The sequence below is a fragment of the Macrotis lagotis genome, chromosome 2 (genome assembly GCF_037893015.1).
Source record: "Macrotis lagotis isolate mMagLag1 chromosome 2, bilby.v1.9.chrom.fasta, whole genome shotgun sequence".
Classification (NCBI taxonomy): Eukaryota; Metazoa; Chordata; class Mammalia; order Peramelemorphia; family Peramelidae; genus Macrotis; species Macrotis lagotis.
This window is the reverse complement of record NC_133659.1, coordinates 341,775,421-341,801,501: the sequence shown is the minus strand read 5'-3', so window position 1 is coordinate 341,801,501 and position 26,081 is coordinate 341,775,421. Positions and strand designations below refer to the sequence as shown.

Here is a 26,081-nt window from a genome sequence, read left to right as displayed (position 1 = left end):
TGTACTGGACAATCAGGAAAGAGATCCATAGAAGCTGGGGGGATAGCATGGAGATGTGATTAAAGGAAAAGGCTAGTCAAGAGTCAAGAATAAGCCAGGAAGTCATCCAGCATGTTGGGTGCTCTCTTGGGAAGGACATGCACAAGCGTCATCATAGGCAGGAAGGAATAAATGCATGGGGTTGTACTCACTGTCATTGGATGAAACTTCTGTAATGGTAACATTACAAGTGCATTTGGATATTTGAGTAAAATCAAGAAAAATAGTATTCACATTTCACAGCGTTCTTGTAAAGGTTCATGGAAATTTCTTCAATTACTATTATCATTATTATTATTTAAATTTTACTCTTAGTTTATTATTCATTATTATTGTGGTCCTGACTGAAAAAAAAAGTATACTAATACACTGTTAGTGGAACTGAATTGATCCAACCATCCTGGAAAACAATTTGAAATTTTGCAAAAAAATGCCCCAAAGAGATCAGGATAAGAAAATAAAAAGTTCCCCAAATATTCCTAAGGATATTGTTTTGTGGTTCCAAAGAGCTTGAGATTCCTATAGAGCGTCCACTTTGTTTAGGTGAGAGACTTGGACTAGCCATCTAGATAAGTTATTCATCTACATAGAGATGATGATCCAGGGAACCAATGATTCACCAAATTGGAGAGTGTGGAAGCAAAGGAAAAGATGACTTAGGATGAAGCCTTTGGGGACTCTCATAGTTATTATGGATGATGTCAACAAAGAAGCCTTACAACATCACAACATCTAAAGAAGAAAGAGGCTTCAGGAGAAAAGGGGCCTTTGGCTGCAGAGAGTGAAACACTATGACTATTGAGGAAAAAGCCAAAGCTTCCTTTGAGGGGGAGAATGATTTCAGTTGGGAGAGAAAGCTCCAGTCAAAGCTTTTCTAGAGGACCTTTCTGGTTCTGACTGTCCCCTTTCTTCTGGGTTCCACTGGGAGGGGCATTCTCTGTTTTTTGGAAGTCATAATAAGGATGGTTCTGCATAGATTGGTGTCTTCCAAGCCAGGGTGTTGTGAAGTTGGGATGGGGGGTTGGTCAAGAATCTCACTTTCTAACGATGCTGGTTATTGCCCTCCATTCATTTATTTTTGTGACATTTCCATAGATGGTCGTCTTCCCAGGACTTTGTGGAGGTCCATGATATTTGGACTAGCAATATCCATGATGAAGATTTTGGATTCTTGATCTATGAATATGCAGGGTGGTAACCTCCAGTTAATTCTAATGAGGACCCCATGCATAATGAAATGCAAACATTTGAAGCCTTCAGGGCTAATGATTTAGACAGTTTTTTCTTAATTATAATGCTTTTGTGATCCTTGATACAGAGATTGATGATCGGGGTTTATTGCCAAATTGTGGCTAGTTAATTGAATTGTCAGTAATGACTTGGAGATAAAGCTATTCTCCTTGACCTTAAGAAGAAAAGTGTGTTCCTTTTGAATGCATGCAGTGTGGTGGAATTCTAAAGTTGGACTGAAACTCTTCCCAGATTACAATTCCATATCTCTGGTCTGTTACTTCTGCAGATTTCCCCATGGTTCTATTGGGGCTTGGACTGCTCTGGGGAGGATTTGGGGGTGTTCTCTCTATTCCCTATAAGGACCTGGATTACTAACAGGATGAAGAAATGTTTGAGAGACAATCTAACGGTAATTAATATTCAATTTATTAATTATGGCTAGCAAATAATTAATAGATTGAAGTCAGTGACTTTCTCTCCTAAACCAAAGATTTCCCTGGAGAACATTGCTTAAAAAGCTTTTGAAAATGGGGATTCCCTTGGGGTGGCTAGGTGGCGCAGTGGATAAAGCACCAGCCCTGGAGTCAGGAGTACCTGGGTTCAAATCTGGTCTCAGACACTTAATAATTACCTAGCTGTGTGGGCAAGCCACTTAACCCCATTGCCTTGCAAAAACCTTAAAAAAAAAAAGGGGGGATTCCCTGAGGTTGGAAATCAGTTCTGATTGGTTAACAACCAGTGAGGGAGTAAACATAGTAATGAGGAGGTGGGCAAACTCTTCAGCTCCTCCTGCTGAGAATGTGATGATCATGAGACTTAGCCACCTCCTACAATCTGGATAAAAGATTCCATCTCTACCCAGATGACGCTGACTGAATTTTCCCCTTCATAAGTTCAGTCTCCTAAATTCTAACGGAAAGTTCCAAGGACAGGGACTAATTTCCTAAGGGCAAGATCTAGACTAGATTCTTTTTGTAAGGTCTTCTAGTTGGGTGGGATCCTATCCAAGAAGGAGAAGCATGCTATTCTGAGGTTTTGAGTGATCTCATCCATCAGCAATGTGTTTTGAGAGATTTGTTGAGTAACCTACAGGTCTTGGGTTCTGAATATGGAAATAGGAAGGGAAAAATCTTTATTCTAATTCAATAAATGGCTATTAACATAAGAGAGAAATAGTCATTTCTCTCACTAGTAACGTAGGATTACATATCTTCCCTCATGAGTCTTACTGAAAAAACTCCAAGTGGTATGGGGTCTCTCACTGATGACTGGATGAAGACTAGTCTCCTCAGCTTGGCATTCCATAGCCTGGCTCTAGCCAGCTGCAGGCCATATTTTCCCTGGCTGAATTCTTGACACTTTAGCCAAACTGGACTCTTGGTGGTACTCAGAGAAACTCCACACTCTACCATCCTGGATATTCCCACTCTTCAGGTCAGAGGCTTCTCCCCATTTTGCCCTCCTGGGCAGATACCCTGAAGTGATTTGGAGGGTATGCACCCTGCCCCACTGGGCTCCCAGGAGATAGGACTCAGGCCACCAACCATGTGCTTGTTTTGAAAAGTAATCTTCTTGTTCTTCACAGTTCAGGCCTAAAGATGATTTTCTCTCCTTAGTGCTAGAACTATTGACCCAGGTGGTCATTGTCCTGCACCTGAATGAGGAATCCTTTTGTAGGGAGGTGGGAGCAGGCCCAGAGATCGACTCAGAGGTCTCCTCTGGGTTTCTTTCTCCTGGTAGATAGAGAAACACAAGCTGTTTGACCCTCTTTCTTCTCTCATCCTGAAGGATAAAGAAGCAGGACAGTCATGACTTTCAGCTTCTCCATGAGCAGTGGTGGTTGAGACCCAGATTTCTCTCCTTCCTCAGCAGAGACCCATTCAGAGATGAGTTATTCTTTCTCTCCTTTTCTATTAGGAATTGAATCAGTTGTGGGACCTCAAACAAAGTTGCCTCTGGGGAGATAATTGCTTTGCTTTCCATCTTGGACTGTCCCAGTCACTGTCCAGGAACTAGTCTAGAGTAGGCTCTTACCCAGAATGCTTACTGATTGATTTTTTTCAAGAATCCTTGTGTACATATTACTAAAAATATTCTTCAGGATTGTGTTGTGAGTACATAGGCATCATTCTCATGCATTTACGTGTTTATATAGAACTAGAAACTTCTCTGAAAATCCACATGGTCCTCTTTCTCTCATATACTCTAGTGCCTATGGTTGAGATCACAACCTTAGCCCATCATTGCTGATTTTTGTAGCCTTATCTTTCCTGTGTTTACTAAGCCTCATTAAATTCCTGCCCAAGCAAGACTGGCTGTTAATCAGAGTTTAGTTAGACAGGTGTTTTATTGTAATTCACTGAAAAAAAAGCCAAAGTAGAGCGCCCATGGACCTGTGAAGGATTTGGGGTGTGATAACCAAGGAGAAAGGGGGTCACTTTAATAGAGAATTAGCAGGAGAATGGGGTCGGCGCTTCTCCAAAAGTCCATATGATCCAATAGTTCAACAAGTAATTGGCAGGATATCTTTTCACCTTATTAAATCAATCAATCAGTGTCTGTCTGTCTGTCTGTCTGTCTCTCTCTCTCCCTCCCTCCCTCCCTGTTTCCTACCTCTTCTTCCCCTTTTTCCCCCTCCCTTTCCTTTCTCTGGCCTTGGATTCTCCCCTAGCTTCTCTTATTGCTGTTCTTCCCATCCATCAAATCTCACCTCAGATGACATCTAGTCTATGAACCAGAACTCCCAGAACCAGAATGGATCACTCTTTTGAGTGAACTGGTTTGTCGGTCTTATGTTCTTTTTTTGCTTGTTTCTATGTGCCTCTTTAATATTTATTCTCATTTTGTACAAATAATGTTTTCTTATACATTAATAAAATATTCTTGTTTAAGAGTAAACGAAATACCCCCTCTCCCCATAAATATAGACTTGCTTGAGCAATAAAGTAAAGGGGAGTGAAAAAAAATAAAATTAAAAAAATAGTAATAATTGTAGGTACGGCCAGGTGGCGCAATGGACAGAACACCAGCCCTGGAGCCATGAGCACCTGAGCCCACATCTGGCCCACACACCCAACAATCACCGAGCCGTGTGACATGCAAGCCCCCTAAACCCCACTGCCCTGCAAAAACCAAAAAAAAAAAAAATAAAAAAAAAGAAAAAGAAAAAAGACCCCAAATAAAATAAAATAGTAATAATAGTAGGGGTGGCTGGGTGGTGGACAGAGCATTGGCCCTTGAGCCAGGAGTACCTGCATCCAAATCCAGTCTCAGACACCCAACAATCACCCTGCTATGTGGCCCTAGGCAGACCACCCAGCCCCATTTGCCCTGTACCCGCCCCCCAAAATAATAATAATAAAATATGTGCTTGAGTCTTTGTTCCAACACCAACAACTCTGTCACGGGTGGATCACATTCTTTATGATAAGTCCATCACAAAAGTTACTTCCATATCTTTTCACCGTTGCCATTGCTGATCGCAACTCCCTCCATTCGTATTTCTCCACTACCATGTACTATATTTTCTCTCTTCTTTCACTCTGACTTTGCTGTAGGGTAGCTGAGTGGCACAGCAGACAGATCCCTAGCTCTGGGGCCAAGAGGCCCTGAGCCCCCATACCACTCCTTAGGCCCAGTATCCACCTGGCCCTATGGTCTCAGACAGGCCTTCCAATCCCAGCCCCTTGCAAGAAGTAAAAAGAAAATGTGTTAGATCTGACCACTCTCCCCCCATGGTCCATCCTCTTCTCCATCATTCGCATCCCCACCCCTTCCCCCATCCCCCCCTTCTCCTTCTTACTCCAGATGCCTATACCCCATTGAGTATATATGCTGTTTCCTCTCCTAGCCACCTCTGATGAGAGCGAAGATTCCCTCATTCCCCCTTGCCTTCCCCCCTTCATATCATTGCAATAGCTCATTGTAATAAAAACAAAATCTTATATGAAATATTTTGGCCTATCCCCCCTCTCCTTTTTCTTTCTCCCATTACATTTCCCTTTTTTTCTATTGACTCCATTTTTACACCATATTTTATCTTCAAATTCAGCTTTCTCCTGTGCTTCAACTATAAAAGCTCCCTCTACCTGCTCTATTAATTGAGAAGGTTCATATGAGTATTATCAGTGTCATTTTTCTATGAAGGAATACATGCAGTTCATCAAGTCCCTCATATTTTCCCCCTCTCCTCCAATCTCCTTGCTTCACCTGAGTCCTGTATCTGAAGATCAAACCTTCAGTTCAGCGCTGGCCATTCCAACAGGAACATTTGAAATTCCCCTGGTTCATTGAAAGTCCATCTTTTTCCCTGGAAGAGGACATTCAGCCTTGCTGGGTAGTTCATTCTTGGCTGCATTCTAAACTCTTTTGCTTTCCGGTATATTATATTCCAAGCCCTACGAGCTTCCAATGTAGTTGTTGCTAAGTCCTGTGTGATCCTGACTGCAGCTCCATGATACTTGAACAGCTGCTTGTAATATTTTCTCTTTGACTTGGGAGTTCTGGAATTTGGCTATAATATTCCTAGGGGTTGGTTTTTTGGGATCTCTTTCACGGGGGGATCTGTGGATTCTCTACATTTCTATTTTGCCCTCTGCTTCTAGAACATCAGGGCAATTTTCCTGTAGTAATTCTTTGAAAATGATGTCAATGCCCTTTTCCTGATCATGTCTTTCAGGTATTCCAATAATTTTAAAATTATTTTTCCTAAGTCTCTTTTCTATATCAGTTGTTTTTTCAGTGAGATGTTTCCCATTTTCTTCTAATTTTTCATTTTTTTGGTCTTGAAGTATTGAGTCCTGGTTTCTCGTAAATTCATCAATCTCCCTGAGTTCTCTTCTTTGTCTGAAGGATTTGTTCTCCTCAGAGAGTTTTCTTATCTCTTTTTCTATCTGGCCAATTTTGCTTTTTAAAGCATTCTTCTCCTCAATAACTTTTTGAACTGTTTTATCCATTTGACCTAAGCTGGTTTTTACCATGCTATTTTCATCAGCGTGTTTTTGGATTTCCTTGACTAGGCTGCTGACTTCATTTTCATGTTTTTCCTGCATCTCTCTCCTTTCTTTTCCCAAGGAGAAAGGGGGTTTTTCTAACTTCCTCATTTGATTTTCAAAGTCTTTTTTGAGCTATGTCATAGCTTGAGCCCAATTTCTGTTTTTCTTGGAGTCTTTAGATGCAGGAGCTTGTGCTTCCTCATCTTCAGACTGAGTATTTTGATCCTTCTTGGGCTCATATGCAAAATATTTCTCAATGGTGTTCCTCGTTTCTCTGCTTGCTCATTTTCCCAGCCTTAGCCTGGTTTTGGGGTGCTTCCTGAGCTTTTGGTACACTCCCACAAGGGTCTCAGTATGTGAGGCTCTGTCCTCCCTCCTGGTCTGTGAATGACCATATGTGCCCCCCCTCTGCCATGGGGCTGAGATGGGGGGGCCCTGCTGTTCTATGGGGGGGCCTAGACTGGGATCAGGATCTGAATGTGTTCAGAGCCCCAGAGTCCTGTTCCAGGGGTAGAAGACAGAGCTCTGCAGTCTCTCTCTTTGCTCCCCTCCCTAGGTTCAATGGGCTCATGCCCTGGGGGGCTCCTGCTTACCAGCTCTGCCTGCTTCTGTTTCCTGGAACTTGGCTGGGCTGTGCTGTCCAGGCTGCTCACTGTGTGCCCCGCTGGGCTCCACGTGCTTGCTCTGGCAGAGGTCCCCCGCTGTTCCCCCAATTTGTGCTCGGTGCTCCCCGGGGTGCAGCTCAGGAGACTCCCCCGCTGCTGTGAGCTGAGGCTCCCAGTGCCCTGGGGCTGCCTCCGGGAGGCTGAAGTTCTTTCACTCTGGCAGGCCACCCCTCCAACCTTGGGGAGCAGAGCTTTTCTGCTCTTTTCCAGGTTACCTTGATTAGGAGAACTGCCTCACTGGGTCCCTCTGTGGGTTCTGTCTCTCGAAAATTTAGTTAGAGTCCTTAGCTTATGAGTTTTATGAGAGAGCACCTAAGACAGGATCTGTTCTTGTCCTTGTTCTTATATTCTTACAACATCTGGATCTGTTACATCTCAATCTCCAGCAGTCATTTATGAAGCTCCTACTGTGTGACAGACCTTATAACTAGGACCAAGACTACTAAGCAGTGAATGAATAGGAAAACTCTGCTAGAGGAGGCTCCCTGAACTGGTGAGCTCCTAGGGTGGGCCACTGATGGACCAGAGTCTTGCCAGCAGGGCCTTTGATGCCAGGGCATGCATTGGTTTTAGCCAAAACCTATAGAGTTCTCATGAAAAATGAAGGCTAGGTTGGTGGATACAGGACCTATGTATCCAATCATGGGGTAAACAAAGGAGACAGAAGGGGAAATTGGGGAATCACTTGAGGCTTTGAGCAGAATCACAAACTAGAGAGGGTAGGAGTAGTGGGTGATTTCTTGACCAAATAAGGGTTAGAGACAACTATAAATGGGAAAAGAGATGGCTTTGAAAGAAAAGCTTTTACACAGCTATGAAAGGGAAATGATCAGCTGGGAGCCGAAAAATCCTTTAAGGTATTTCTTAATTACAGGATCTGCAACTCACAATAAAGCATAAACAATAAAAATATAAACTCCCTCTCTCCCTCTCCCCACTCTCTCCTTATCTCTGAGTCACATATACCTACATACATACATGTTGCAAAAATGTTGCATCAAGCATTTTGTAGACTGCCAGTTGATTAACTTGGATATCAGCTCTTCTGGTCTTGTTCTTATATCATTTGAGGAGAATATTTGCTCTAGGAAAGGACCATCTGGTCCAGTTACCTCATTTTACAACAAGGAAACTGAGACTTTCAAGAGAAAAACCTTTTTGTCTCAGGGTCACAGAGGAAATTAGTGGCAGCTCAGCAGTTCCAAGGCTCCCCAAAGGGTTTTGGATCTGCTTTTCGATACAGACCTGGACACTCGTTGGCCTGCCTGATTCTGAAGGTGCTTGCATTGGGACCCTGGGGCCAGGAGGATGCTGACCACGCCACCTTCTCCCTTCTTAGACTCATCAGTGTGACCCTCCTTTCCTTAAATCTGCCTTTTGGGCACCCGAGAAGGCTGAGCTTCTCAGTGCCAGAGCAAGAGAATACTCTACTGCCTCTGCCAGGGTGGTAGCCTCTACTTGTCCCCTGCTAGTTTGGAGGCCTTCTTCCTTTGTCTCAGCAACTCAAGAAGCCTACAAAACCCCAATTTTCAAGCTGAATCTGAAAGAGCAGACTCTTTGAGGGAATGCATTTCCCTAATGAAAGAGAAATGAAAAGTCCTTTGATTTACTTCCTGCTTCCCAGACTCCTCTTGAGCCTGGCTCTCTTACTTCTTTCATTGAGATCCTTCTGTCAGTCAGCTCATGTCAGTCAGTGGAGCCGGGGAAGATATTAAGGGTATCACATTTCCATCCTAGCAGCAATTTAGGCAAGCGGTGGGTGAATGTGCCATACCACATTAATCATTGGCACCCAAACTCTTGGACTTCAATTGTAGCTCCCAGGAAGTAGCAGGTGGGTGACTGCCCCCATTTTTCTGATGAGGAGTCTGAGAAGAGGTCCTTGGGGAGACCTGATAGCCATCTTCAGGTGTTTGAAGGACTTTTGGGTCCAGATCACAGAAATCAGAAGAAAGTGAGGACTGTTTGGGTGCTGGGGATGGGAATGGCCAGAGAGTCTTGTTTGGAGGTGTGACAACAAACTCCAAGATTTTTAGGGCTGTCCAGAAGGGGAAGAAAAGACCTTGCATTCCCTGGAGCTCTTTCAGCAGAAGTGGTAGATGCCGGGAAGGCAATGCAAGAAACCTCATAGGCCTTTTGTATACCCTTTGGCTTCTGACAACAAAGAACTATGCAACAGAAGTGGGGGGGAGGGGAGGCAGAATCAGGAAGCAATGTGCTAAGGGGTGTTAGTGATGTCCAGTGAATCAGGACTGTGGTAGAGGGACACTGTGATACTATAGCCAAGCAGGCTGGTGCAGTGTTGGGTTACATTCAAACATGTAGGGATCCAGGCCCAGCTGATGCTGCAGTGCATAGAGGCATCAGGAAGACCTGAGTTCAGAGCTGGTTACAGACATTTACTTACTGTCTGCCTCAGTTTCCTTATCCATAAAATGAGCTGGAGAAGGATATGGCAGACTACTCCAGTATCTGCCAAGAAAACCTTGAAATGGTGGTGCAGTGGATAGAGTACCGGCCCTGGAGTCAGGAGTACTTGAGTTCAAATTTGGCCTCAGACACTTAATTACCTAGCTGTGTGGCCTTGGGTAAGCCACTTAACCCCAAGGCAAAAAACAAACAAAAAAAAAACACACAAAAAACCACACACACACCTAAAATAAAAGAAAAACCTCAAAATGGAGTCATAAAGAGTCAGATGTGACTGAGATGGCTGAACAACAGAATAAAGGGACCCAGTTTTGAGAGCCTCACCATTCTCTCCTCTACAGAGACCACATCATGAATATTTTGCTCAACACTTTTTAGGAAGGACTTCGACATAGTTTAGCATGATCCTAGAATGCTAAGTGGTCTCAAATTCATATTAGATTAATATTGACTGAAAAAAAACTGGAGAAAACACTTTCTGGTGGTAAAGGAGGAAAGGTAGGTCTGTGAGTGAGAGACTGAGACACAGAACAAGGTTCAGTGACCAGTGAGGTAGAGGCTGCCAAGAAGAGACATCAAATTTGATATTAGGACTAGGTGTGGATGGGGTTCTCATAGGGTACCAAGAATTATTTGGGATAGTTGTTTATTTCATGGGATGCTATGGACAAAGAATCCATGACCAAGTGGCGGACCTCTTGGTTAGCTGGTGTATCCAGTTCATGCAGAGTGTCTAGCTGCACAGGCTTCTGTGGTTTTGCAGTAGGTAGAACTTGTCAGATTTTGGACTCTGCTGGCATAGCTTTTGAGAGCCAGGGTTTCTTGGGTTCATAAATGAATGAATATCTCCTTGACACTGGATTTCTGTCCTTTGAAGGCAAGTGGAAAAAAATCTAATTTTTCTTCTATTTGACAACTTTTCAGATACTTAAAGAAACAGGAATCATGTCCCTTGAAGTTTTCTCTTCCGTGGGCATCTCTCTTATTATTGATATGGGAGTCACCCATGATCAGCTGTTGGTGATGTATAGTCAGCACAGAAGAATTAGAAGAAGAATTATTGAAAAAGTTAGAACATAGAATGATAATGAGACAAAATATAGCTCAGGTTAAAATTACTCAGTCTTGAACTATTTAAGTAAGTTCTTGATAATGAAAAATAGGTAATTGACAGCAGAGATGACATTTTCCGCAATTAAAATAGCATACTGAATTTGAATGGATACAAGTCTGCTTTTGTAACACGGAGACCCAACCTGCCTAAAAAGAACCTCAGCAAATACTTGCCTTACTTGGCAAGCAGAGAGACAGATAAAGGCTGTATTTATTGAGAAGATCACGAGAAAGGTGATAGATGCTTCACAGAACAGAGAAGCTGGTGGAAGTTAGTCCCAGTTTAAAGAAAATGAGATATCTAGCCAAGCAAAGTCATCCTGAGGCATTCAGAGATGGAGAGTGAAAGGAAATAAGCCCACAGAAGAAAAATGGAAAAGATCAGAACCAATTGTTATACCACACTTTCCTCCGCCTAATCTCGGATGTCCTAGAAGTTAGAATGGCACTGAAAAGCAGAAAGTAGTTGGTGTGGTAGCCAATGCAGGATGAGTGTTGTTGGGCTGATAGCTGAGTTAAGGGATGATTTGTGCCTTTGCCAAGCTCCTTAGGCTGTAAATCATAGAGTCCTCCCAGAGCTAGCCTCCCATTCCAAGGATTCCAAACCTGTCATTATTCAAGCTATTTCCATCCGTTTGAGTCCCTCTTCCTCTTCCTGCCTGCCTTGCTCCTGTGTCCTGTGTCCTGTGTCCTGTGTCCTGTGTTCACATTGCCTCTCCTGGGTGCCAAGGTAACCTCCAGGGGCTGGTATGGATGATGCAATGGGCTTACAACCTGCAGACCTTGGTTGAGGTCCTGGTCTCCTGTCCCTACCTAGACATCAGTTTGCATTATGAGCTCTTGGGAGTTGGGTGACTTTGCCAGGCTCCCAGGTGGGCAGTTCCTGGCTGCTCAGGGTCAGTGGAGACAAGATGAAGGGGCTGCCATGCCTCGAGTCCCAACTCCAGCATGTTCAAATCCTTGCTGGCTGAGGCAGTTTGAACATTCCTGTCCTTCATCTTTCCTGTATTTGAGGGTGAGCATTCCCTTCTATTTGGGGCATTTCACAATTAGAAAGCCTGTTCTTATAGATTTTCCCTTAATCTGCTGTTTTCATAGTGCATTTCTGTTTGCCTCAACCCACACTAATGCATGTCCTGTTCTCACCAGTCATGTACATCATTTCATTTCAACACTTTAATCACCTTTGCAGAACAACAGGGGCAGGAGTTATTTTCCCCAGTTGCTAGAGAAGATGGCGGTCCAGCTGGTAGCATGATTTGCCCAGTGTCCCATGACTAGCGCACTGAGAAGCTCGTTCTTGAATCTGAGTGTCCTGCCTCTTCATTCAGATGACTTCTCAGTGTTGCTTTGCTGGTCTCCTTGTGGGACCCGAGCTCTTCATGTCTGTTTCTTACAATTTCTGTGCTGGCTCTCTGAAATCCCCTGTTTGGCTTCCTGATTTTGTTGCTGATTCATTAAGTTTCCTGCCCGCTAAGCCCCCCAGCCCTGTCTGCATCAGAGTTGGCAGCATGTCCAGCCTGGGCCATAGGCTATCAGCAGGTAGCAACTTCAACCTTCGCCAACTCAGATGCATTTTGTGGGCTTGAGTTGGAATGGTTTTTCCTGCGTTATCACTGCAAGAGAACTCATGGGCACATGCATTTTCACTTACAGCTGGGATAAATGCTGTCATTTTGGAAGGATAATGTTTCATTGTAAATTCATCTCTCTTTTGAGGATTCTCTGAGCTTGCTGCTTGGGAGGCACCAGGCTATGGAATAGCTAACATTGCTGTCATGTTTTCAGGTCTACAAATCCCTTTAGAGAGCTCTCTCTCATAGGAGCAATCCCAGAACCCTGTGAGGCAGGGGCTATGCAGAGGAAAATGTGGCCTTGGATTGTGGGGGCTGCTTTCTGTGGCTGACTCCATCTATATACGGTCCCAATGACCTTGGGTGAGGTACAGAACCACCTTGCAACGCAGTGTCTTCATCTGAGCTGATGGGCTGAGTGTAGATGGTCTGCAGAGTCCTTGCTCCTTCTAGACCTTGGAGCCTCTGAGACTGCTAGGTAGCTGTCTCTGGTTCACTCAGATTCTGAGATTCTGGGTCACCTGTGTGCAAACCCTTCTGGTTGTATTCTGGACAGATGCTACTTGCCTGGGCAAACCTGTGCTGGCAGCAGGTGCTTAAACAGCTTTTATAGAAGGAACAAGCAAATGGACACCCCTGTCCCATCTTCCTGCCGCCCCATCTGGGTGGCCAGAGAGCAGAGAAATGGCTATGTGGAAGAGGAGGGAGGTGCTTCCTTCATGTTGCTGATGGGCATTGGAGAGTGGGAGAAGCAGAGTGTCCATTATCCAGTGGCGTCTAGCTGGTCAGAAAGGCCCTTGACCTCACTCTCCTTTGGGAATGTTTCCAGGCAGGCTCAGGGCTGCCCCTTCCATGGGGCAAGAGTTTGTCTGCACTTTGTTTATGTTGATAACATGCTAGACTTTACCTAAATTCCTGTGAGACTAAGATTAGCAGCAACCCTGGTTCTCAGCTGCCTGCCCCAGGGTCCTTTTAAGTATTCCAGTCTTCCTTTGACTTGGGGCTATTCAGGGCCCAGTGCTGACCTTCCCCTCCCCTTCATCCTCTGCATCATTCTCCAGGCTGTGCCTGAGGGCTTTAAAGGGTAGGGACACTCTATCTAGCCAGTCACCTTCCCTCCTCAGCTAGGTGGCACAGTGAATTGAACATGCCTTAGACATGCCCAGCTATGCTACTCTGGGCAAGTCATTTAACTTTGTTTGTCTTAGTTTTTCTCAAACCACTTTAGTATCTCTGCCAAGAAAACCCTAAATGGGGTCACAGAAAGTCAGATAGGAATGAAGAATGACTGAATATCCTCTCCCCTCCCTGCCTCCTCACCGTCCTCCCTCTGCCTTAGTAACATTTCTAAAATAGGATGATGCTGTACTTCCCACTTTGGTGGGTTTAAAATGGTTGCTTTGTAAACTTTGAATGTGCTGTTAAGTGGGATATTTTATTGTTAGATTATTCCTGCCCCTTTCCTTTAATTTAAAAAATAAAAAAAATCATCTTATTATGTAATTTTGCTATCTCTATTTTTTCATAAGGATATGATTTCTCTCTCATAACATTCAACTTAGATCAATGTCTACCATGGAAACAATGGAAAGACTAACAGACTGCCTTCTGGGGGGATGGGGGAAGGGAAGCAAGATTAGGGGGAAAATTGTAAAACTCAAAATAAATGAAATAAATTCTTTCTAAGGACAAAAAATTTTGAGTCCTAACTTCTCAAACTCTTTCCCTGTCTTTTTGCCTCTCATTGATGAGGCAAGCAATTTGTTAGAGGTTATAAATATGTAGTTACATACAACATATTTCCATATTAGTCATGTTGTGAAGGAAAACACAGATACCTCTCCCTGCCCCCCCCCAAAAAAGAAAAGACCCAAGAAAATTGAAATTTAAAAAATTATGCATTTATTTGCATTTAGACTCCCATCACTTCTTTCTCTGGAGGGGAATAGGACTCTTACATGATAAGTCCTTTGAAATTGTCTTAGATCATTCTTTTGCTGAGAATAGCTAAGTTATTCAGTTGATCATCATATAGTATTACTCTTACTGTATACAATGTTCTCCTAGTTCTGCTTTTTTTCACTTTGCATCAATTTATATAAGGCTTTCCAGGTTTTTCAACAGCCTGCTTATCATTTCTTATAGCACAATAGTATTCTATCACAATCATGTACCACAACTTGACCAGTCATTCCACTATTAATGAGATATCATCTCAATTTCCAGTTCTTTGCCACCTCTAAAAGAGCTGATAAAAATATTTTTGTACATAGAAGTCCTTTTTTCTTTTTCTTTTGTTATATTTTTGGGTACAGACTTAGTTGTGGTATTGCTAAGTAAAAATATGCATGGTTTTATAACTTTTTGGACACAGTTCCTAATTACTTTGTATACTGATTAAATCAATATACAACTTTATCAATAGTGCATCAGTATATCAATTTTTCTACATTCACTTCAACATTTGTCATTTTCCTTTTCTGTCATAGATGTGGGGATAGTAATTCAGGGTTGTTTTAATCTGTATTTCTTTAATAAAGTATTTTAGAGCATTTTTTCATATGACTACATATTTTGATTACTTTCTGAAAACTACCTGTTCATCTTTTGACTTATTAATTGAGGAAAGGCTTATTGCTTTACATTTGAGTCAGTTGTCCAGATATTTGAGAAATGAGTTCTTTTTTTCAGAGAAACTTGCCATCACTTTTTCTATCCCCTTCCACTTTACTGTATGGTAAGGTAGATTTCTATATCCAACTTAAGTATGTATGTCATTTCTCTTTGAGCCAATTCCAGGGAGAGTAAGGTTCACACATTCTCTTCCCACTTCCCCCCATTTTTCCTTCCACTGGATAAGCTTTTCTGTACCCTTTTTATGTAAGATAATTTTCCCATTCTCTTGCTCTCTTTCCCCCTTTTTAAATCATCCCATCATATTCAACTCGCATCCATGCCCTCTGTCCATGGATGTGGGAACATAAACAATTTAGCCTTATTGAATCCCTTTATGCTTTTATCTTTTTTGTTTACCTTTTTGTGCTTCTATTGAGTATTATATTTGAAAGTCAAATTTATTATATCAACTCTTTTTATCAGAAATACTTGAAAATTCTCTTTCATTTAATTTCCATTTTTCCCCTGAAGGATTATACTCAGTTTTGCTGGGTGATTCTTGGTTATAATGCTAACTCTTTTGACCTCTAGAATATTATTTTCCATTCCCTGTAATCCTAAATCTTATGTGATCCTGAATGTGGCTCCACAGTAATTTTTTTTTGGCTTTTTTGTAATAGTTTCTTATTGATCTCTGAAATTTGAAGTTTTCACTTTTGAATCTCTTTTCAGGAGGAGATAGATTCTTTTAATTTCAATTTTATCCTCTGGTTCTAGAATATCAGGGTATTTTTCCTGATGATTTCTTGATTTTTTTTTTGATCATGACTTTTAGGAAGTCCAATAATTTTCATTTATTTATTCATTCATTTATTTAGGGGTTTTTTGAGACTAGATTTGAACCCAGATCCTCCTGTCTTCAGGGCTGGTGCTCTATTATGCCACCTAGCTTCCCTGGAAGTTTGATATTTTTTTTAAAAAGAATTTTAGTTATTTAAGGCAAGGGGATTAATGATTTGCCCAAGTCACACAGCTAGGCAATTATTAAGCGTCAGAGACTGGATTTGAATTTAGATCCTTCTGATTCCACTACTGATTCTTTATCCATTGTACCACCTGGTTGTCCCAGGCCAATAATTTTTAAAGATTTCCTCCTGGATCTATTTTGCAAGTCAGTTATTTTTCCAGTGAAATATTTTCTTCTATTTTTTTCCCCATGCTTTTGATTTTGCTTTTTTGTTTCCTGATGTCTTATAAAGTCATTAACTTCCATTTGCCAATTCTAATTTTTAAGAAACTATTTTCTTCAGTGAGTTTTTGAACCTCCCTTTCCCTTTGGCCCACTCTACTTTTTTAAGGAGTTCTTTTCTACATTGAATTTTTTTTTATATCTTTTTCTATTTGATCAATTTTGCTTTTCAAGACAGTATTCTCTTCTTTGAGTTTTTGTGCTTCTTTTGCTATTTGGCCTATTTTGTTTTTTAAGGTGCTGCTTTCTTTAGTATTTTTTCTTGTGCCTCCTTTACCAAGCTATTGACTTATTTTTTTCATAGTTTTCTTGCATCACTCTCAGTTCTTATTTTAATTTTTTCTTTCCCTCTCTTACTTGATTTTTAAAATCCTCTCTGAGCTCTTCCATGTCCTGAGACTAATTCATATTTTTTCTTTGAGACTTTGGTTGTAGTAGTTTTGACTTTATTGACTTTTTCTAAGTTTGCGTTTTGCTATTCCTGTCACCATAGTAATTTTCTATAATTAGGATTTTTTTTTCTGCTGTTTGTTTATATTTCCAGTATATTTCTTGACTTTTATCTTGACTCTGCTTCTGGAATGGAAGGGCCACCCAAGCTTTTAAGTTTTTTTGTGTAACTATTTTCAGAGATAATTCTGGGAACCTGCAAGTTTTGAGTTATATCAAAGTAACACAATCTAGGGGAAAGTGTGTTTACTTCTGTGCTCTGGTCTCTGAGAGACCACAAGCATTCTTTCCCACCTCAAACCGGGAGTCCCCTGCAATTGCAAGCTCTGGTGTGTCAGTGCTCCTCCTGGTCCTGGCTCTGAGGTCCAGGATGGCACATAGATCTAAATGTGGGTCCTCTGTGTCAGTAAAGGTATCCTAGTTATGTGATCCTCCTCTGCCTCAGTTGCCCCAAGGCCTCTGGTGGTCTGCTGGGCATGCCCTATGCTTGCTGCCATTCACTCTCACCCCACTGCAGCAGACCTTTCCTGCAGATCTTTTCAGTTGCCTTGGGCAGGAAAATGGTTTCACTCCATCCTTTTGTGGGATTTCTCACTCTGGGATTTGTTTTAAGACATGTAAAATTATTAGGAGAGGTTTTGAGGGAGCTCAGGCATGTCCCTGTCTTTTTTTCAGCATCTTGGTTTCACCCTTCCCAAACAAAAAGATTATTTAAGAATGATGCACTACCTGAGAACCCTGACTATCAAGGAAAACTGCCCCAACATCCTACAACAAGATTCTAGAAATGGAAAAAAATCCATCAATCACCTCCTGAAAGAGAATGAAAACGCCAAGGACTTTTATAGCCAAATTCCAGAGTTCCCAGATCCAGGAGAAAATATTGCAAGCAAAACAGTGCAGATATCATGGAGCCTCTGTCAGGACCACATAAGATTTAGCAGCTTTCACATTAAAGGAGTGGAGGGTTTGGAATCTGATAATCTGAGACAGAAGAGCTGTAATTACAGTAAGAGTGCCCTACTCAGCAAAACTCCAGCTTCCAAAAAGTTAAATGATTTACAGAAGGAAAAAGCTAGTAAAACTATACTTGTGTAGGAAGTCAATTTTTTTTTCTTCCCAGAACTGGCTAAATCAAAATAAGAAAGAAGTCATGGAGATGATAGAATTCTAGAAAAGTTAAATATCATAGACCTCTGGAGAAAACTGAAAGGAGTATACTTTTTCTCAGCAGTACCTTCACAAAAATTGACCATGTATTTAAGACATAAAACCTTACAACCTAATTCAGGAAAACAGAAATATTAAATGTACCTTTTTTGGACCACATTGCAATAAAAATTAAATTTAATAAAGGGTCATGAAAGCATAGTTTAAAAGCTTATTGAAATTAAATAATAAATAGAAATTAAATAAAGAAATAGAAAACTGAAAGAATTCATATCTTAGAGAAAAAAATTAAACAGGTCAATAGAGATCTCCCTAAGAAAGAATCCCAGGACCAGATGCATTTACAAGTGAATACCACTTAACATTTAAGGATCAATTTTCCCCAATACCATATAAACTATTTAGAAAAATAAACAATGAAGGAGTTTTTTCAAATTAATTTGATGACACAAATATGGTTTTGATACCTAAACCAGAGAGAATAAGAACAGAAATAAAGCTGTAATTTCTCTAATGAATGTGGATATAAAAATTTTAAATAAAATATTAGCAAAGAGATTATAGCAAGATATCACAAAGCTCTTTGCACCAGGTTGGATTGATGCAAAAAATGCAGGGCTGGTTCAATATTGGGAAAACTATCAGCATAATTGACCATATCAATAAAAGTAATAACAAAAATCATAAGATTATCTCAAAAAATTTAGAAAAAGTCTTTGACAAACTACAGTACTTATTCCTAGGAGGAAACAAAACCACAATGGAAAGCATAGGAATCAGTAGAGCCTTTAAACCAAGAGTAAATATTAATCTGGAACCGGGATAAGTTAGAAACTTTCCCATTAAAATCTAGAGTGAAGCAAGGATTTCCATTCTCATCACTATTATTCAATGTTGTATCAGAAATAAAGCAAGAAAAAAAGGAACACAAATAGGCACCAAGGAAACAAAACTATCCCTCTCTCCTGATAACATGATGGCATACTTAGATAACCCTATTGAATAACCTGGGCATCAGAAGGTAGAGGTGGGCCTAGAATGAGAAATGTCACCAAAGGTAGGGAGGTGAGAACATTTTGTTTCCAGGGTAGGAGATTTGAAAGATACAGAGAGATCTGAGAGCTCCCAAGAGAAGCAACTTTCCTGATTGTAATACAGTCTGGCTCACTTAGAAGAATCAATTCCCCACCATTGGTCCTTGATCCCAGGGTAGAGATGAGCACTTTATATTGGGGAGGTTTTTGTGTGCGCCTTCCAAGGCTGGAGGGTCTTAGGTCCTTGATGCTATCTGCCTCCATTCCCCACTACTCCAGGGGCTATTGGGAGCCTGCTGGTATTGAAAACAGAAAATGCCTCTGATGATTTGTTTAGCATCTTCAGGAAGATGGCCTTGAAGGGAGAATGATTTAAAAACCATCCTTGCCAACTGTGTATTGTATTGTCCAACAGTATTCCACAGTAGTTCTCTGAAGGAAGAAGAAAGTTCAGCTCAATGCAGGGCCTTCATTTTCTCAGAGACCTACTTATGTGGCATTAGAAATGGGGATAGATTTGGCTGCTGAATTGGATAGGTGGAAGGGGGCCCATCCCAACTGTGACTATGGATGGACATTGGACTCAGGCTGTAGCTTCTGCTTCTTTCAGTAGAGTCTCTTCAATAGACTGGTCAACAGTCTATAGACTAGTCAATACAGAATATAGAGCAGTTGATAGACCATTCAATAGACATTCAGTAGACCCAGCTTGCATTTTAGATAGCACCTGTGGAACTTCTTCTGAGGAGCCATGGACTTGCAGCTCTGTGAGGGTGAGGAATGAGCCAAAGACCTTGTGCTGATTGGGGCTCAGTTTAGATTTGCTGAGTTCTCAGCACCTTGTTTAATGTTAACATATAATCTGACAGCTGTCTGGGAAGCATGTGACATTCCATCCTCTTCACATTCCCTGCCTCATTCTCCGGTTGATGGGTGCCCATAAGAAAAGCCTCTCAGTACTTTTGTCTGTGTGGTCCTCTTCTCCTTCCTCTGTTTTCTCGGGGTATTGGCCTAGTAGTGGCATTACACATTTGAATACCTAATTTCAGATTGCTTTCCAAAATGGTGGAACTCGTTCCCTGGCGGCTCCAGCAGCTCTGTTTTATTGAGCCTGTTTTCCCACAGCTCCTCCAGAGGTCATCACAGTTCTTTTCTGTCATGAAGGAACTCATGTTCGAACCAGATACCAAGTGAGGTCTTAGGACAGTAAATATCCCTGATGAGAAGCGACTGTGTTTGTACATGCCAAGTCAACGGGATGCACATTTGTTGCTTTTTAGCACAAATCTGGGGGACACAATATGCATAACTTATTTTCATTTTTAATCGAGAAGACAGTGTGGTTCAGCAGAATTTCCAATCTGTGGAGAAGCTGTTGTTAAAAGTGCTGCAGAACATATCAAACCAATATCGGCCTTGTTTCTTCTGAATTTTGATATGGAAAGTATAATTTTTTGTGACTTCCCAACAATAAAATTATACTAAACTGCTGCCTAAGTATTTTATGAAAAAATATTTTAAGCCCCAAAGTTGACAATAATTACATTTGCCTGCTCATTCATTACATGTACACGCTTACTTTCAGTGAAATGGAAATTTTAAATTTAGAATTATTGCCAACCAAATTACCTTTATCAGCGAGAGAGCATCTGTTCACAATTACTTATAATGGAGGAAAAATGAATCTTTTCAGCATATACATTTACAGTCCTGATGTATATAAATTATCAGTCATGCCAAGGCTTTAGTGACCCATTTTCAGCAAGTTCCCCCAAGTTGGGCCCTGCACTGGAATATCACTGAGCATTGTAGATTCTGACATGGGAGAGGAGGTAGTGGCTATACTTTGTTGTTGTTATCCTTTTCTTTGATGGATTCAACAAACGAGTCTTCAGGAATTCTTCTTGTACTTTGTGAGGCCAGAAAATGAGGGAACACTTATGACCACCTGGAGGTGAAGAAGCCAAAAATCATGATCTGTCTAGCCAGGGCTTTCCTTGGACTCTCTCTGGGGGACTACCTGGGAATTTTCTGGCACACCAGTGCTCCTTGCATCATGTCTTGACAATGGTGGCAGATCCAAGGCCATTTCTGCAGCATGTGTGAGCAGGGGATGCACTATCCTGGAGGCAGTGAGAAGCTCTTGCTGAAGACACGAGGCACTGCTTAGGATAACAGGTTGGAGGGATGAATGGGAGCCTCCAGAGGATTAGAATGAGGGCTCTGTTTCCAGTACCTTCTGTGGCCAGGATGGAATCAGCGTGGTCACCCCAGTCACTGTCAGATGCCTGGTCTGGGGGAGTTTGAACTGGCCACCTTGGGGAGCAGAGGCACTGCTGTCATGACCATCATTCTTGTCACCATCGCCATTTACATTCCTAGTCTGATTTGACCCTTACAGTGCCCTGTGAGGTGTGTGCTGAAGTGGCCCAAGGTTACAAATGAGCAAAGTAAGGCTCTAGGAGGGCACCAGATTTGGTCAGAGCTCATGGCCTGCCCTACCTCTTCACAGTGAAATCTGACATCTTTTCAGGCAAGTCCTTGGGGGCTCACTAACTCCAGGAGAGGGAGCTCAAGCCAAGGGTCCTCCTGCCAGGGAGGGTCAGTGCCAGGATTCCACAGCACTCCCTCTTTGCACCAGGTGTTGCCCTCTCCACTAGAAAAGCCTCATCAGGGCTTCGCAGGGTCTGCCTGTGCCAGGAATCCTGGGTCACCCTGTGATTGGGATGGACGACTGAGGGACTAGGAGGTTTAGCCGAGTGACTGCAGACTCCATTCAGGTTATCTTGTGGGCACTATTAAGCAAAGATGTAAAGGTGCGCACAGGAGCAGTAATTATCAGGATTGGTAAGGCCTGGGAGAGTGTGGCTCCTTCATCAAGAGGTCCTGTTGATAATCTTAGCAAAGTGTCTTGCCAACCTTGATGGGCTCCATAAATGGGTGCTGGTGTTCCTAAATCACATACATCTGTAGTTACCCTGACAGAGGCACAAGGGCCTCCTACAGGTCTCCCTTCCTTCCAGCACTGCCGCCTCTCAGCTACCTAACTGATTGGGCCAAAGCCCTACTCCAGGACTCCTGGGACCATGGACATTTGCCTCTCCTGGAAGCATTCCCAACCTGGGCCTGTCCATCTTTCCCAGTGTTCTTTCTTACTCATAGCTCTTATAAGAAGCCCTCATTGATTGACTGATCCATCGAGCTTCTGTCAGATCCTCCCTTGTTGAGGGTGAGCAGAGCATCTAGGCAAGATGGGGCTAGCCATCCCCTTTCTGTCATCCATCCCTGGCCTTTGGATCAGTTCAATCCAATATATGTTTGCTCATTTGGTGTCCACACTGTGCTGGGGGTGCAAAGGCACCTCCCACAGAGTGTGGGCTCTGAAGAGCTCAGGAGAACACCCCTTAGGGCATGGGGGACAAGGGTGAAGTGACTGACCCAGTGGTCCTGGCAGAGAAGTCCTGGCAGAAGCTTAAGGAGGGAGAAGAGATGTGACTTCTCAGACCTCACCAGTCAGAGCAAGGTGGTTGTGCAGATGGGTAAAAGACCCATGTTTGCTGAGCATCTTGGTGGCCCAGATGCATGCTTGGTGCATCCCAAAATGCCTGCATCTTACAAATCATTTAATGAGAAGCAGTGGACCATAATGGATATAGAGATCCAGTCCTGGGGCAGAAAGACCTCTTCTCTAGCTTGCTGCCCTGCCCTTGGTTTCTTCATGATCCATATTAGAATCATCATTGGGTCTGACCAGCTCCTTCCAGATCCCCCTACTTTCCTCACATGCACAGCTGAACTGCTCTGGAGCAGAGAGCCAAGGATCCCCCTGGCCTTCTGGGGGCAGTTGATATCTGGGAAACATCTGGGAAAGGGGAGGGCTCTGATCTGTGGCATCTGCTGAGGCTAGGGTGAAATTAGTCTTTGTCAAGGAGTCCCCATTGGTGACACCCTGATGGGAAATCGGGGCTCCTGAGTGACCGTGGCTCACCTTTCTTTGTGCAGACTTGGACTTGCCCTTGACTTGGGCAGAGAGTGAAGGAAGTGGGTGCCTGATGGGATGTGGGGAGGGCCAACTTCTATGACAGATCCAGAAAAAACTCGGTTCCCGAAGGAACGTCTCCTTTGTAGGATGCAAATTGCAGGAACTCCCTGTGTCTTGTTCCTTTATTCCTGGGTAATTTGTTTTGACTCCCTTATGTTCCTCCCCAGAACTGTCATCATCACTCTGCTGTTTTTCCTAGTATGGCGGCAGCTATATGTTTGGGGGGGGGGGGGAAGCATTTCTTGGGTTTGTTTTTTCTTTTTCTCTCCTGGTTCAGTGAATTCAGTTATTTTCTAAACTACTGATTCTCAAGTGTTCATCAGAGTTGAATCTCCTGCTTATTGGAACCCCAGTGTCAGAGCCCTCTCAAGACTTTAAGATGCCAGGGCTGGGCTTCGGATTTCAAGAGCTTACCCATGGAGAGCCCACGCCCTTGGCATGCATGATCTCGGGAAGGGCTAAGAGCAAAACTTGGACCTGCCCCTCCCATCCTCCAAAATGTGGTAGCTTCCTGTTCCCGGCCAAGTACAGAGTAGACTCCTTGGTCTGGCTGTCTTTCCAACAACCCTTTCCAGGTCATCTCTTCTCTAGGTCTTGGAGCACCTGCCTCGATGGAGCTGACCCTCCCCCCCTCAGCTTTGTAATGTGATTTCTTTAATATTTGGACATTGAGGCAGCTCTAAGAGGCACCTAGAATCTACCTGTCTCCTGAGAAATTCTTTTTGAATGAGATTTATGCATTTTGAGGGGAAAGAGGCAACTATGGGCTGACTATGTGGTGGAGGGCTGCTCATCACTGATCATCCTCCAGACTTCCCTTCAGATTGAAAGTTGGCATCAGATCCCTCAAGGACTCTTGTCCCTAGCAACAACAGAGTGGAAGAGGCACATGGGGGACTCACTGCTGAACCCATGTTGGCTCACCCTTCTGGGGAATCCTCAGTGAGCTTTTGGAGAATTCACGCTTGGTTCAGCAGCTTCATTTATGTATTTGCACAGGATGTCAGAGCTGGGAGGGGCCTGAGAATAGTGGAGGTTAGAGGGGGAGGGACTTCAGATCAGAGGAGGAGGAGGTCCAGGCTGGAAGGAGCCTTAGAAGAAGGGATGTCAGAACTTAGAAGGATCTTAGAATAGGGAAGGTCAGAGCAGAGATGGGTCTTAGAACAGGGAATAGAGCTGCAAGGGGCCTTAGAACTGGCGATGGCAGAGCTGGGAGGAGTTTTAAAGATCATTTAATCTTAGAGATGAAGACACCGAGGGCCTGAGAGGAAGGCCAGTTAGTGGCCATGCTGGGCCACCATCAGAGAGCCCCAGAGTTAGCAGTGGCTCTCAATAATACCTTTTGGTCCATCCATTTATCCTTTTTTTTTTCCCCAGAACAAGTGCATCGTCATTTAGACCAGCATGAGGTGAAATACCTACAATTTGCCTTCCGATGGATGAACAATTTGCTGATGAGAGAGATGCCCCTGCGGTGTACTGTCAGGCTCTGGGACACCTACCAGGTGAGTGCGTGGTCGCTCTTGTTCCTGGTGCCTGACTTGGGGCTCTAGGGCCGGATGCTCTACTGATGTGTTCAGGGAGGGGTCCTGGAGGCTTGTCCCCAGCCAGAGGCCTCCCTTCTCTGGCTCCTGCCTCATTTCTGGGGAGCTCTGATCATCAGGAAGCTGTCCCTGAGGTCAGACCCGTTTGTCCTTGGGCAGCCTTGCCCTGATGCCCCTCCACTTGCCAGCCCTTGAGTACTTGAGATGCAGCCCCCTGCCTCTGAAACCTCTTCTTCAGAGCCCCCGTCCCCTTTCTTTCAGTTCTCAATTGCGATGACCTTCGGCCCTCACCCTTGTTGTGGCCGTCTCAGCCCGTCCTCAGAGGGGCCCTGGAGGAGGTCTTAAGGTCAGGGTGACTGAACTGGGAGAAGCTGGGGGACTGTCCCCTCCCTGGTCCTCTATGCTTCCTTCTTCTACCTGTCTGCTCACTTTTCAATTCCACATTTGCATTCCCTAGAAAATTTCATCAGAGGTCCAGTTGCCCAAGGCTCTTTTTGTTTATGAGGATGCCCAGCGATCCAATGGGAGAAATAGGGGGGCAGCTGAATGATGCCAGTGGGGCAGTGCACAGGAGGCTGGGCCAGACACGGGGGACACTGGGCAAAGAGCTCCTGAAGAGCTCCTTTCCTGCCCCTTTCAGCTTTGCTGAGAAACCCCAAGCCACTCCCACCCCTCAGAGATGCCACTTTACCCCCTGTCCAAGTAGCTTTTGTCCACAGCAGAGATAAGTCCTGTCCCAGCCTTGACCTCATCTCCTCCCCTCTGTGAGCTTTCCCTTGCTCACATTCATCCTCCTGGGGCTGCTGGGGGCTGCTCATCCTTGATGCCCTGCATCTGTTTCACAGCCAAAGTCCTGGTGCAGTACCTTCCTTATGGCTCCTTTACTTCTCGACAACTTGCATCTGACTTCCCATCCCACAGCTGACTTGAAGGGGGTCTGGCCAAAGTCACTAGTGTTGCTGCAGCCTCTTCTCCATCCTTGCTCTGGCCGATCTCCCTGCAGCCTTTGAGACTGTGGGGGCCGTCTCCTCACCCCCGCCCCACCAGCTGCCATGCATTCAGATGGCGGCTCTTCTATCCGCCCAGCATTCTGCCTGGGGAGATGAGAGAGAACACCAGTTCCTACTCTCTCACCTGCACTTAGAGGAAGCTGAGAAGGATGGGAGGGGGTTGCTGCTGGGGTCCCACCTCTGGAGAGGAAGGACTTGGGAGGCACTCGCTGCTCTGCCCCCCATTGCTGCAGGCCCAGGGAGGGAGAGGAGACTGGGGATGAACTGAGGTCAGGGCTCTAGCTGCTTGGGAGGCCCGAGATCTCCTGTACCCACCACAGGCTTGGTCATGTCCTGTTTGCAACCCTCCTCACTCTGGCTTCACATCCTGCCCCTCCACAGACCATGTTCTTGCCACCCACAGCTCCTGGCCCACCCGTCTCTCTCTTTGCCCAGTGTCCCCTGTGTCTGGCCCAGCCTCCTGTGCTATCCAGGCCTTCTGGATTCTGCCCATATGCCATTTTTTCATCCCCTGGTTGTGTTTCTTCTCCAAAATGCCTTGTGTTTCTTTGGGTATCTTTTTGATTTCTCCCTGTCTTCTGTGGCATGGGAGATCTTTGTGGGCAGGGCCATCTGCGTTCTTGGCAGATTGTGGCTCTTGCTGCTTTGCCTAGCTCCTGTAGCCCAGCCCTGCTCTGCCTTTCCACTGTCCAGGGTCTTCTCAGCTCTGACAGCATTCTTGGGGGAATCATGGGACCCCCCCCCCAAAGAAGATCCTTTTTGTTTTGGAGACTTGGAGCTGCTTCTTTGCCCAGGGGGCATGCTGGCAAGCCTCTGCCTTGGAACACATGGGGTTTAGAGGAGTATTTTTAGCATTAATTTTTAAAAAATTAAATTGATTGTAAAAAAGCCCGAGTTCCATGCTTAGTGTTGTGTGAC

General features: G+C 43.8%; 1 protein-coding gene across 2 annotated transcripts in view; it reads left to right on the top strand.

Moving 5' to 3' along the window:
* Positions 1-26,081, top strand: part of TBC1D22A (TBC1 domain family member 22A) — a 357,164-nt gene that overhangs the window by 193,792 nt on the left and 137,291 nt on the right. For both annotated transcript variants that reach the window (XM_074227261.1, XM_074227262.1), the window contains exon 11: positions 23,987-24,114. In XM_074227261.1, coding sequence (XP_074083362.1) covers positions 23,987-24,114 — 128 coding nt within the window. The remainder of the gene's footprint in view (positions 1-23,986; positions 24,115-26,081) is intronic.